Source organism: Lontra canadensis, unplaced genomic scaffold (assembly GCF_010015895.1).
Source record: "Lontra canadensis isolate GAN:19392208 unplaced genomic scaffold, GSC_riverotter_1.0 scaffold30, whole genome shotgun sequence".
NCBI lineage: Eukaryota > Metazoa > Chordata > Mammalia > Carnivora > Mustelidae > Lontra > Lontra canadensis.
This window is the reverse complement of record NW_022631024.1, coordinates 19,125,801-19,139,290: the sequence shown is the minus strand read 5'-3', so window position 1 is coordinate 19,139,290 and position 13,490 is coordinate 19,125,801. Positions and strand designations below refer to the sequence as shown.

The window sequence follows — 13,490 nt, the reverse complement described above, 5'->3', positions numbered from 1 at the left end:
GGGACTCCAGGGACCCATCCCCAGACTGTGTCTCATGGTACCCCGGTGAGCGCTCCCGGGAGGCCTACGCAGCTCCGTCTCTACTCTCCGAGGTGGTTCGGAAGGAACCTGCTTTTTGAGACTCCAGCGGGCGGATGCACCTGCATCGAGAGCTGTTTCCAGCCGGGCCCAGGCTGAGGCCGTCACTCAGTCGCCTTCCCGCTGAGTTTTGAGACTGTCATCTGCACCCTGGCAGGGTGTAGACCGGGCTAGCAACCCGGAGGACGTCCGCCACTTTCCCTTGTCAGTGACACCTGTCTCCCTCCTTGCTCACGGCCACAGGGATGTTCAGGCCCCTCTCTGCTGGGCTCTTTCGTCCTGGCGCCCGGCCTCCTTCCCAGGTCACCCTGGACCGCTCTAGCCCGGCCTCCCGGGAGATCTGTGGCCGGCATTGCCCCAGCAACCCGAGAACAACAGCCTGAGTCTGGGAAGAGAGCTGCAGGCCCAGGCCCCGCCATGGCCAGAGGTCCCTCACTCGGTCCCAGCTCCCCGCCAAGCCTCCCCAGCTGCCTTTGTCCGAGGGGGACATCCGAAAGCGACCGGATGAGCTGTCTGTGTACATCTCGCAGACAGACATTCCTCCGAGAGCACGTCTGTGTAAACATGTCTTCAGGGCGACAGGGGAGCCCTGGTGGGGAGGCTGGGGTGTCGGAGGGCCCAGTGGCCCAGTGCCCCTCACCAGTGCGGGTCTTTGAGCCTCAGCTGGGCGTTCCCCTGTCCCCCCGGGGTGGGGGAGACACATTTCTCAGAAGCCCGGTTCACTTTGGAAGGAAAGTCTGGGCACTGTCCTGGAGGAAAGCAGTCTGTGCTTTCTCTGCTTTGGGACGGGGGGAGCAAGAGGTCTGTCCCTGGAGCCAGGGGCATGTGGCCCCCGAGCCCTGTCCCTGCAGTCTCAAGAATTGTGGGGAGGAGGGCATCACTGTCCACTCTGCGGGCCCCGAGTGTGGCGGAAGCCTGCTCAGCCAGGCCAGGCAGAACCTAGCTGGTCCCAGGGCCCCCAGATGCTGTTCCTGCTGTGTTCTCGGCAAGGAAATCCCTATGGGGGCAGGAGACCCCTTCCTGCCCGCAGGGTGTGCGCGGTCTCAGGGCACCCGAGGTGGGCGTGAGACACAGAGGGTGCTGGAGCTGCCTGGCCTGCTGTTGACTGGTTAGGAGAGCGGAGAGTCCTGCTCGGGGACAGGGCTGGAAGTGGATGCAGGGGAGTGGGGCCACCCCCACCCTGGGCCAGGGAGCTCTGTCCACGGACCACTCGGCTACCCACACGGCCTCTCTGGGGTCTAGACTGATGTGGAGGCCTTGTCCCCACTTGGGGGTGCCAGCCATGCAGGCCAGCGGCGGGGTGAGAGGCTTCTGCAGGAGGGCGGCCCGTGTCCTGTGGACTTGGTGGCATCTCCCTCTTGCTCTGGGCTCCTGGTTGGCATGCCCCCGAGGCACGAGTCTGTGGTCCTCGTGGGGTCCGCCTCACCAGCAGGGTCTGCCGGGGACCCAGGTGCCTTCTGGGATCTCAGGAGGGAGATGGTCCGGGGTCTCAGACACTGTCTCCTGTCTTCTAGGGTATGCTCATGGAGGGGCCGCCGGGTCCTGAAGGCCCCGCGGTGAGTGTCTATTTCACATCCCAGGCGTGTGGGAGGAGCTTGGGGGCGGGGGGTGGAAAAGAGGGGGCCACTGACCGCCCTTTGCAGACCCCCCTCCCAGGGGCCCATCCCCGCCACCCCCGGCGAAGCGAGGCGGGACCGGGGTGTTGCCCCGTGCCTGAACCTTTGAATTCCTGATTTTCTTTTCGATTCCAGGGTCTCCCAGGACCTCCGGGAACGATGGGCCCCACTGGGCAAGCGGGTGACCCCGGAGAAAGGGTAAGGACGACTCAGCGCTTGGCTTGCAGGGCTTGTCCGTGCATCTCTCTGCTCCGCGGCCGACATCCTCACACGTGCAGCCGGCAGCCGGCACGTCAGCTCCCCTCGCCACACTGCGGGGCCTGCTGCCTCTCACCCCACCTCCTTACTGCGTCCGTGTCTGTGGGAGTTTGGGGAGTGGCCCTCCTTGGCGGCCGTGTGCCTGGGGCAGGTGGCCGCGGTGAGGGTCCCACAGAGGCCGCTGCGCTCAGCTCCCGGAGGGCCCTGAGACCTGCGTTAGCCCAAAGGTGACGAGTGCTGTCCGCGGCGCGCGGGGTCCGGACCTGCATGGGAGCTTCCTGGGCTCGCCCTCCCCTCACTCCGTTTTCCTTGTTGGGGATCAGGCACCAGCACGGGAGGGCTTGCTCTGGGTCACAGGGACCCATCCCGGGGTCCTCCAGTCATAGGGACCTGTCTTGGGGTCCCCAGTCAAAGGGATTCATCCTGGACTCCCTCCAGGTCTGAGGTCCCCAGATCAAAGGCACACATTCCCAGATCAGAAGGAACCATCTTGGGCTCCCCCTCCATCAAAGGGACGTGTCCCGGGTTCCCGGGTCCCCGAATGGCCCGGGGTTGCTGCTGGACAGGGCTGAGCGGGGACGCTGCGATTTCGCTCTGCCACCTGGTGGGGCTCGGGGGTACTGCAGCCTCGGGGCCGTCCCGCAGGGCTAGTTTTCCTTTGCGTTGAGTTTTCCTGCGGGTCTGCCCAGGGTGGACGGGAGCGCAGGCCCGGCAGAGCTGGCAGCCAGATGGCTACGCTGTGGACAGGAGAAACTAGGAGCGTGTGTGTGTCCTAACGGACGTTTATCCCCGGGGCCTGGCATGCTGCCTGGAGAGGACGGGCCTAACGGTTTGGGTGGGTGTGCCGCGGGGGACGGTGACTGGATCGGTGGCAGGGGACGGTGGCTGGGACGGTGGGGGGGGACGGTCCCGTGGAGAGGCCGCTGGGTTTGGAAGTGACAGAGGCGTCCCATGACAGACCTTGGCGCTTGGCAGGGGTTTGCTGACTGCAAGCTGTGGGGGGCTCTGCAGGACCCGGCTCACACGGTCTCCCGCGCCACCGAGCCACACGCACGCCACGGGGACAGCGTCTGGTCCCTGGCAGACACGGACCCTGATCTGCTGCTGGGGTTTGATTTGGGACTGCCTCTGAGGCACGAGGCCCAGCAGTGAGCGGCACCCCGGCTTTCTAAGAGGGGACTCTGGTGGCCAAACCTGCTCCCGGTTTTTTCTTTTTTGATCACACTTGTTGTTTTCTGTGGGTTTTTTCCGAAATGGCAGGCAAGGGCAGTTCAGCTGCATCTGGGAGCAGACCTCTGACCCCGCGGTTCTGCCTCCGGGACTTACCTGACAAAGCTGCATGGGCACCCACCGCCCAGCCTGCACCCATGGAAGGTGGGCGGGGGCGCTAAGGGGCCCGTCACGCACGGGCAGCTCTACGGCCACTGAGCTCGTGAGCAGGAACCTGCAGCAAAGAGAAGGGGCCGAGTGCCGGGTGGCGCTGGAGGGGGGACCTCCTGCAGAAAGGGGACAGCTCCGGGGCCCCACACACGCCGCACACACCCATGGGTGCGCTCCGCGTGCGGGCTGCCGTGCGTGCCGCCAGCCGTCCTGCCCGCACCGCCTCCGGTGCAGGGAAGAGAGGGAGCTCTCCCGGCTTCGTAGAGACCGTGTTCCACAGCAGCTCCCGAGAACGGGGACCGCGTCGACGGTACGATAACTGGAGAAGCCACTGCGGGTTCAGTGTGGACAGTCCATGTCCCTCGGGGTGATGCCTGGGGAGCTGCAGGTCCTCGGTCTTCTTGGCTGGCGACCAGTGGTGGGTGTCGCCGGCCGTGCCTGCCGCGTCGCCCTCACAGGTGTGAGCTCCGTTGTCCGCGGGCGGCCGTGCCTGCCGTGGAGCGCTGGGCCCGACACCCATCAGTGTATTGGGGTGTGGCCAGTGGGGGTCCCTTTCGGTCAGGAAGAGGGAGTCAGACCTCCTTCTGGACACAAAACGAGCTTCGTGCTCAGGCTCCTTGGGAGTCCGCCAGGATCCGTGAGGAAGCTGGGAGAGAAAACATTTATTTTTTTGTTTTTTTGAAAATACACTGTCTTTCTTGTTTTACGTTTGAGTCTGGAAAAGGCCAGGGTTCATCTAGAGGACCTGTCGAGGGGCGTCTGTCTGGGACCTGCCTTTGGGGCCAGACTAACAGGATCTGCGGCAGCGCCGGGGTCAGCTGCATACACACGGGCTCTTGAAATTGCTCGAGAAGGGTGTGTGTCCCATGGACGTCCCTTGCATCTGTCCCAGCAAGTGGACACTTAGACCGCCTCGCCTTCCATGCGAGCAATCACAGAGAGAGTCGGTGGGGACCGGGTCACAAGGGCCAGTGCACTGGCTGTTGGAGGACATAGCCTTGGTCCCCTGGGGGTGGCCCTGCCTACTGGTGTGCGGGCCTGGAGGGCGCGTTTCTGGATGGTGGATGCTGCCTGCTCCCCCAGTGTCCCCTGTGTCCCTGGATTGCAGTCTCCCACCTCTCCCTATAAATCGCTCCGGGTCCTGCCCAGAGCTCCCTCCCTTCTCATCCCTCTCCCCTAGAAGCCTGTCCTCATCTGACCAAAGCCAGTGCTCCTCCCTTCCCTGCACTTGGCTTCTGGAACATTCTGTGCCATGGGGTCTTGCTGCTCTGTGCTTGCCCTGTGCATTTCCTCACGGTCTGTGGCTCTGACTTCCTCATCTGGACATAGCCCTGCTCCGTCCCCATTGCATAGTGACCCAGCTGTCTTGGGCTCTCTGTCCACAGGGTCCCCCTGGACGCCCAGGCCTTCCTGGGGCTGATGGGCTGCCTGGCCCTCCTGGTACCATGCTCATGCTGCCTGTGAGTATCCTTATTTGTGGGGGTGGGCTCAGGGCTCACAATGGGGTGGGGAGGGCGCCTTGGGCTCAGTGTTGGAGGGTCAGTCCCCTGGCCACAGAATCACTCTGATGTGGGCCGTCTCGTAGAAATAGGCCCTCTGAGGCCATTTCTGCTGATATGCAGAATGGACCCTGGTGGCCAAGGTCTCAGTTCTCTGCTGGGGTCCAGGGCTGGCCCACCTAAGGGGCAGAGAGCCTGGCTCTCTGCAAGAAAGCTGAGTGGCATCTGTCCATCTCCGCTGGGATCTCCAGTTGGGCATGCTGCCAGCTGCTCCCACCTTGTGCCTGCCCAGCCCTGGACCTCGTGGTGCCATCTCCTTTACTGGGAGCCCAGGCCCAGGAGGGCACGTGTGTGGCATGCTGGCCTGGACGGCAGGCTTCTGACTGGTGGCCCAGTGCTGCCGGGGAGGCTGGGCAGAGCTCAGGGAGACACCATGTGAGCCGGGAGCTTCCTGGCTAAGCAGGCATTTGCACTGGGCCCCAGGCTCTTTCTTCTTACAGGTAGGGGCTGCAGGGTCTCAGGGCGAGGTCCCGCAGAAGCCAGAAAGTTCTCCCCAGACTTGGGCCAGGTCTCCAGGGGGCCCCAGGACCGAGGCTGGCAGGTGGGGCTGGGAGGGATCGAGTGCCAGATGCTGCCCACACAGACTCCCCAGGGCTCTGCGGTCACCTGAGAGGCCCTGGGCCCAGGATGGGCACCTGCGTCGGTGCGTCCTGGGTGACCCCCACCTCATATCCACAGTTCCGCTTCGGAGGGGGCGGTGATGCCGGCTCCAAAGGCCCCATGGTGTCGGCTCAGGAGTCCCAGGCTCAGGCCATCCTGCAGCAGGCCCGGGTAAGTGGCGTCTGTGTCCCTGGTACAGGGGTGCGGGTGGGAAGGGCTTGCCTCCTGGGGGATCAGGACACTGTGGGGCATGTACCTGTCTACGTCTAGCTGGGGGCCCAGACCAGCACTGGGAAAGGGGCAGGGGGGATCTCAGGGCTCCCTCGTCCATGCCAAGGGTCCAGGTTCCAGGATGTGGATGCACGGGGCCATCAGCTGTCCCCGCGGGGCTCCGGGGACAGACAGACTTGGAAGGGGCTTCCTGCGGTGGGACGGGGCTGAGACAGAGCCTCTGGGAGAGCTCCCGTGGCCCCCAAAGCCCCTTGCCTGGCGTGGGGGGTCCCTTCGCTTCCCGGTGGCTCCACTCACTGCAGACCAGCTGGCGAGTGAACCGAGGTTTTAACTAAGGACGTTCCCGGTTGCTGGTTGCCAGTGACAAGAGCAAAGCCCGGTTCTGTGGGGTGGCTGGGGTGGCTGATTGTCTCACGGGGTGTCGTCTCTAATGGGGCATCTCAGGGAGCCGTTAAATAGCCCCTCTTCGGGCGATGTCTATGCGGCTGTGGCCGGCAGGGGCGACAGCAGGGATCGGCACACACGGAGTTGCCGGCCGGCCACGCGGCGATCTGTGGCTGTGGGATAAATGGTCCGCATGATGCCGCCCCATGCCCACGGCCTGATTCGCCGGCCGGGCCTGCCTGTCCGGGGCAAGGTGCGGGTGCCAGCTGGGGGGACAGGAGCAGGTAACCCACCCCCACAGCGGGGCACGCCATGCCCAGGTCCCCCCTCCGCCTTCTCCGTTCCATTTGTGGTTGGCTCAGGCCCCAGGGGCGGCTCGGTGCCGGGTTTCTGGAGCTCCGTCTGACCCCTCCTGCAGAGGCCCCTGTCCTTGGCATGTCCCATCGGGCCTTTCCTGTCCGGTGGAGCATCCCCCGTGAGGACCAGTGCCCCACTGTTCCTCAGCCTGCCCTGTTTTCTCTTGCAGCTGGCACTGCGGGGGCCGGCTGGCCCGATGGGTCTTACCGGGAGGCCCGGTCCCATGGTAAGTCCTTGGTGGGGAGAGTGGGTGAGCGTGGTGAGGACTGGGGCGTCCTTCGTGAGTCCCTTCTGGCCCCAGGCTCACCCGGAGAGAGCACCCGTTAAGCTCTTACCAACCACTGATATACCAGCGGCACCCCGGCGGGCCCAAGGGTCCTGGGGAGGGGGCCGGGGGTGTGGGGCTGTGGTGGCCCACACAGGGAGGCCTGCCACACCTGCTCTGCCTGGGATTTTCCTCCTGACCCAGGGAGCCTTTCTTTCCGGTGTCTTTACTCTTTAAAATCACGTTTCCTAATTCAAGAGCACTTGAGTGGGGACAGACCCAGGATTTCTCATGTGCCACCCTCCAGCTGCTCAAGCCCTGCATGGGGTGTGCCCAGGCACACTCAGGGCTGGCCAGCGGGATCCCCAGGGAGTGCGGGTGGCCTTTGCTGTTTGCAAAGAGACAGGATTTCAACACCTGCCAGGCCCGTTCCCCTGGGAGCGGTGGATTGGCTCTGTGCCCCGGGTCTGCGCCAGCCCCTTCCCCGTCAGGGCAGGCTCGGGGCTGCTCCTGTCCACCTGCGGCTGCTGCCTTGTCGTGGGCCCTACGGATGCCCACGCGTTGCCCTGAGCTGTGGCTGCGACAGACCCCAGTCACACTCATCCCAGAGAGAGAAACAAGCACGGCGTGGGCCTCATGGCTCCCGTCCCGTACGCTGCACTGTCCAGCGTCTTATTCAAAACTAAGGGGACACCCACATCCCTGGGAAGTTACTGCTCATCCCTCGGTCTCTGAGGGCTGCGGGCACCTCTGATTCTCAGTGGGGAGCCCTGCCCCACGGGGTGACCCATTCCCGGAGGTCTGATGTGCATTCCTTAACCCAGACCATGTCTCCCTAGGGCCCTCCGGGGAGTGGAGGTCTGAAGGGTGAGCCGGGAGACATGGGGCCTCAGGTATGTAAGCATCTCACTCTCGCTGCTTGGTGGGGGGCACCCCGTGTGCCTCAGAGGGGGAGGCTGCTGGAATGGGGGCTCCTACAGCGCTTGTCTTCAAGGGAGCCGGTGGGAATTGTGGCTTTGTGCGCAGCTGGGAGTGGGGCAGAAATAACTGTTCCTTGTTGGGGGACAGCTGGGGGGCGGCTGGGGGACAGCGGGCTGGGCCTCTTCAGGCCCTCACTTGGGCAGCAGGTCTGTGCCCGGCCCACTGCTGCCCATGAGCCCCCACCGGCCGGCTTGATGAGCACAGGGACAAGGCTTTGCTTTTGCGTCTGAAAAACACGGACCCAGCCTGACCCACTGCCCTCTTTGCTTCCGGACAGGGACCCCGAGGTGTGCAGGGCCCGCCTGGCCCCGCTGGAAAGCCTGGAAGAAGGGTGAGTTTTGCGGGTCCCGCGGGGTGGGAGTCTGCTCTGCTTGGGGCCAAAGGCCCGGCCTCTCCCCCCACCGAAGGGCGACTATTTTCAAGGCCGGATTTTCCCTTCCCTGGGGCCGGTGTGGCTCACCCGCCTCTGGTGCCTCCGTCCTGAGCACGTTAATTTAGTTTCACAAACGTTTTTAATTGAGGCAGCTTCCCAGGCCCTTGGGGAGCAAATGCGGGAAGACAAAGTGACTGGTGGGCCTTATTTCCTTAGGGTGGACTTGTTTCTCCGGAAATGGCCTCAGTTTGGTGTGGGGGGAAGGCCAGGCTGATGTCCAGGGTCCCTGGGACTCTGGGGGCTGGTTTTAGCGGATGGAAATAGGTTGTGTCCATATGACCGGGGCTGTTGCACGGGGCGTGTGTTTCCAGGTTAATATACATCAACGGTCCCCGTCCAGACAAGCCAGGGAGAGCCTAATGATCTCACATCTCACCAGAAGGATGGCTAAGGAGTGGGTCTTTTTAGCCAGAGAAGGCTTCGGGTGAGGGAGGAGAGGGTTCTGGGTGTGAGCCTCTCCGAGCAGTGCTGTCCCCTGGGGCTGCCGGGCCATTCCGCCTGGAGAGTGTGAGGGGCGGACGGGACTCCTTGCGGGGTAGGGGGGCTAACAGTGGTCGTGAGCGGGAGTGATGGGGCACGGCCCTCGTGTGGCCCTCGGGACACAGGTCCCTGATGCCGCGGGGATCCAGGCCCCATGCAGGGTCAGACCCACGCTTCCACACGGGCCACCAATGCCGGAGTTCAGTGATTCTTGGGAGACAGTCTGGGGTTTGTCTTGGTTCTGATTCTGGAAAGAGTTTTATTTCATTCAAGGTTTCTGTGAGTCTCTGTAAATGCTGTTAACTGTCCCGTTTCCCTGGGAGCAGTTCCTCAGGCTGGCTTGGGAGGGATGGGGAAGGCCGAGTGCAGGTCCTCCCGTGGCTGGTGGGGTTCCGTGGCCCAGGGTGAGAGCACCCAGGTGCCCAGAGTGCGCCGGGGTGGCCTTGTTTGATCAGCGGCACGTGGGACGTGGGGAGGAGAGAGGACGTCGGTCCGGGTCAGCCCTTTCTTCTCAGCTGGCTGACATCGTGCGTTAGCGAGTTGCCACCTGGCCAAGTCTCCGTCCCTGTCCAGGTGCCTCAAGCCTGACAGGGCTCTCCCAGGGTGGCCGTGGGGCCTGTGTACTGGGTCCTGCCCTTCGTCCCTGTGGCTAGTCAGGTGGGGACTGTGGGCTTGTCCTTGCGGTTTCCTGGGAGTGGCTGGAAGTGATGGGTCTGGGAGCGGCCCCCGCGGATGGAGTGTCTTGCTTACGTGGGCAGGCGTGTGGCTTTCGCGAGATCCGCCACCACCGTGTGGCTCAGTTTTCGTTGTGGCCGATGGGACTGATCCTTGGCACGTGCTTTCCGTGACTCCTGTCTGTAACTTGCCTTCTGAACGGTGGCAGGATGGTGGCCCGGGCTTTGCTGTGGGGACACGCTCTCTCGGGAGCCACAGACCCAGAGACCTCCAGTCCCGTGGCCACACGGCGCTGCCTGCTGGCTCTCCTGCGGCGTGGTCTCACCCAGCAACACAGAGAGGCATTGCCGCATCTGGCATTTCAGGTGGCGAGGCTCAAAGACGGGAACCACGTCGAGAGGCGCACAGCAGGCTCGGGAGCCTGGGCCTGGGTCCTCTCGACCAGCCTGGCCACGTGGGGCAGTGCCACTCTGCTGGGCCTCCCAGGAAGGCCCCATTCATGGGTCCCCGTGACACTTTGCCTCCTGTGTTCCAGGGCCGAGCTGGGAGTGACGGAGCAAGAGGGATGCCTGGACAGACTGGTCCCAAGGTAGGCCACGCTTGCCGCCTCCCGGGGTCCTCATGGCCGCCATTGCCGGCGTCATGCTGGCGACGTGGCCAACGTGTTGGTTGTGCGGTGATGGCAGTTCTGACGACAAGTTATGACTCATGACGTCCACGCTCATCCAGGGTGGGGGCTTGGGGGTGCGGAAGGTGCTGCTTGGCTCAGTCTCCTGGACGTGTTGGCACGAGGCTGGGCTGGGGGGGTGACTGTCACAGGCAGGTGTGACAACTGCAGAGAGTTTGCTCCTTTCCAGTGGGTGGTGAGCTTGGCGGGCGGGGGTAGAATCCCAGCCACGGAATCCATTCATGGAAGGGGAGGTGACACGGTTGGACACATGGCAGGGGGGGGACGCAGGAACTCCAAGTGCACGAGCAGGGAGCCTTCTTTTCCTGTGCTGGGCCACCTGCTCGGCATGGCAGGGACGGAGTAGACAGTGCATGTGGGTGAGCGTGGGGGCCCCCGTCTCGGCCCCCGTCTCAGCCCCCGGAGAGCTGGCCCGGGCTGTGCGCGGCACGAGAGGAAAGGCTTACGTCCCCAGCGAGCACACCGTGATGTGGACGGCTCCTGCTACCTGGAGTGGCCAGGACGTGGGTCACTGCCCTAGCCAGGTGTCCGAGCCATCTGTCCACTTAGTAACTGGTACAGATGAGCTCACATGCTCCCCCCACACACGGAGCTCTGGTGAGGCTCTGGTCTCGCGTCCCCAGAGCGGCAGGAGGGAAGAAAGTCTGCTCGGATCTCTTCCCGTAGACCACAGTCTTCTTCCAATCGCAGAAGCATACTTAAGCCCGGATACTCTCGGCCTCTCCCCACGTGGTTTGCAGCATCCTCGAGACAGGGCTCTGTACCTGGGCTCCCGGAGGCACCCCGGGATGGCCGGTAGCCACAGTGTTGGCAGCCTGGGTCAGGCCATCACCGGATGAGCATAGGCAGCTAAGCGTGTGGGGCGCGGCTCGGCGCTGAGGGCGTAGCAGTGAGCAAGACGGTCACACGGCCGTGGTCACTCTGCCACGAGGCTCAGAGTCTGTGGCCCAAGGACAGAGTCACCTCTGTGTTTCTGGGCTTTGCTGGTGTTTGGGGAAAAGAGCTGGGGAACATAGGCCTAAGGCAGTGGGGTATGTGGTGAGCAGAGCCTGGGGTCATGGCACGCAGGGTTCCTGGGTGCGGCCCGAGGCCCGGCGGCCGAGCCGTGTGCAACGCGGTCTCTGAGGAGCCTCCCGTTCCCTCGCAGGGTGATCGCGGCTTCGACGGCCTCGCGGGACTGCCGGGAGAGAAGGGCCACCGGGTAAGTGCCCTGTCTGTGCGTTTCTGGCGCAGGGAACCTGATGGACGCGTGTCTCGGGAGACCTCAGCGCTCTCGCGTGGGGCCGGGTCGCTTCTAGTCTCAGGTGGTAGGAGTGGAAACTCATGCCAGGGCGACCCCGGAAGGTCAGCCCAGAGAAAGCGGGTTTCTCCTGAGCAGCTTCTAATGAAAGAGCCTGTCGGGCTCCGCGCTCCAGGGGTGGAGGAGGGTGAGGGTGAGCCTTCCTGGAGAAGCCCGCTGTCCCATCGCGGGGCCTGGACCCTTTGCACGGCCCACGTGGCTGCTGTGACGAGGGCAGCTGCGTGCAGCGGCCGGCGCCCCCGTCTCTCCTCCCGTCGGGGGCGGTCTCCATGCGACAGGCCTGGGCTACTTGCCGGACACTTTCTCTCTTGCCTGTTCCCTTTGAAGCCGACGATGCGTCTCTTCGGCACCTTGTGGGCAGGCGGGCACGTGTGCGTGTGTGTAGGTGCGCGTGCATGCACACACGCTGGTTGGTCATGTGGGCGGGGGGTTACCCAGCACGCCCCGTAGCACGCTGAGAAATGGCCCTAACAGTTTACCAAAGCTGCGTTGTCCACGTTCTCCAACTGCGACACGGAGACCAGAACAAAGGCATCCGCTAGGTCAGGGCCCGTCCGTGCGATGGATGAGTCTGTATTGAGCACCGACTGTGTGCAAGGCCTAAAGCCTTCAGGGGTGGGAGGGGACCCGGCGCCCAGCCTCAGGACACTCGCTGTCCAGGGTGGCAGCCCTTTCTTAGGGGGCCCTGTGGGGCTGGGGTGCTCCCCCGCTTCCCATGGAGGAGAAGCTCACGGGGTGTGGCTCGGACCTGCTGCAGTGTCCCTTGGCCCTGTGTCCGTGGACCTGCCCCGGACCCTGCCTCCCGACACCAGCTCCCCGAATGGATTTCCTGTGGCTCCGGGAGTCCTCAGTGGGCTCGGGATGTCCACAGTCGGAATCACAGAAAGATAGATGGGCATTTGGGACAGTCGTGGGCATCTGCTCCCAAGTGCCTAATGCTGACCCCGCTTGACTTCCTAGGGTGACCCTGGTCCTTCTGGGCCACCAGGACCTCCCGGAGACGATGGAGAACGGGTATGTCCTCACCTGCCTGTCCCCTTGGGGGGTCTGGGCTGCGAACCACTGGGAAATGCTGGCAGCAGAGCACTCGGCCCTCAGGCGTGCGGCTGGGGGGTGAGGGGTGGGGAGGGTGAAGCCATGGGATGTGGGGACAGCCTGCAAACCACTTCTGAGACACCTGACCGTTTGTCCTGCCCTGTGTGGTGTCTCCAAGTGGCTTTCAGCTGTCACCAGTCTCAGAGCCCCTAGTTCTGGGAGGCAGGTGCCCAGGACACCATGCAAACGTGTCAGCAAGTGTGAGCTCCATGTCTCCGCTCGTCCACGGCTCGGATGCAGGCTGTGGGTGCAGAGCCTGGGGATCTGGGGAGAGGGGGAAGAGTCTAGAGTGGGTAGCTCTGGAGGTGGGGGGCGAGGTTGGGGCCGTGGCGGGAGGCGGCCCTCCCCTGGGGGCTCCGCGGGGTCTGCGTGTTTGTCCGGTGGCTCTTCTGGGGCTGTGGCTCCATGGGAGACCAGAGCACCGTTGTCTTGTGGTAGAGAAGCGTGGGGGGCTTTTGAGCCCTGCCTCCTCACACCCCAGTCACTCACACCATGTCTCGGGGTGTTAGGGGTGTTGTAGGGACAGGGTCTAGAAGCTCTGAGTGTAAGGGGAGCAGGTAGGGCATGGGAAGGGCGGGCCCGGCCGTGCTTCTGTCCTCAGTGGCTCCCAGGCTGGCTTTGTCCCTGCCCCTTCTCCTGTCTGCGCCCAGCACAGCTCACTGCACCACGGGAGAGGCGAGCAGGGTCCTCCTGGAGGTGTGTGTGTGTGTGTGTGCACGCGTGTGCAGGGCTGGGCATGCACGTGCATGTGGATATGTACGTTTGCACACAGGGTACGTGTGCACATGTGTGCGGGCACGACTTCATGTGTGCGTGTGTGTGTAAGATGCCCACGTGTGCTCATGTGCAGATGTGCAGGACTGGGTGTGAGTGTGCGCGTGTGCGTGTGTGTGGAGGAGGGAAGGGAGCGGCGCGTTGACAGGCAGAAGCGGGGTGTTGAGAAGCAGCTCCTGTTCTGGGACCAGTCAAGCCTGAGTGGCCTTTCCTTCTCCAGCCGGAAGGAAGACTCCTCTGGGTTTCCTACCCCCGCCGTATTTAGGGCCCTGGCAGAGAGGTTGGGCCACCTTGGGGTTGGCCCGGGGATCTGGTGATCGTCCGTGACTCCTTTCT

The 13,490-nt window shown here is 63.9% G+C and overlaps 1 protein-coding gene across 2 annotated transcripts in view; it reads left to right on the top strand.

Moving 5' to 3' along the window:
* The window catches only part of COL5A1 (collagen type V alpha 1 chain), a 140,055-nt gene that overhangs the window by 67,102 nt on the left and 59,463 nt on the right, over positions 1–13,490 (top strand). For both annotated transcript variants that reach the window (XM_032866237.1, XM_032866235.1), the window contains exons 10-19: positions 1,593–1,634; positions 1,830–1,892; positions 4,718–4,792; positions 5,570–5,662; positions 6,633–6,689; positions 7,568–7,621; positions 7,987–8,040; positions 9,833–9,886; positions 11,133–11,186; positions 12,246–12,299. In XM_032866237.1, coding sequence (XP_032722128.1) covers positions 1,593–1,634; positions 1,830–1,892; positions 4,718–4,792; positions 5,570–5,662; positions 6,633–6,689; positions 7,568–7,621; positions 7,987–8,040; positions 9,833–9,886; positions 11,133–11,186; positions 12,246–12,299 — 600 coding nt within the window. The remainder of the gene's footprint in view (positions 1–1,592; positions 1,635–1,829; positions 1,893–4,717; positions 4,793–5,569; positions 5,663–6,632; positions 6,690–7,567; positions 7,622–7,986; positions 8,041–9,832; positions 9,887–11,132; positions 11,187–12,245; positions 12,300–13,490) is intronic.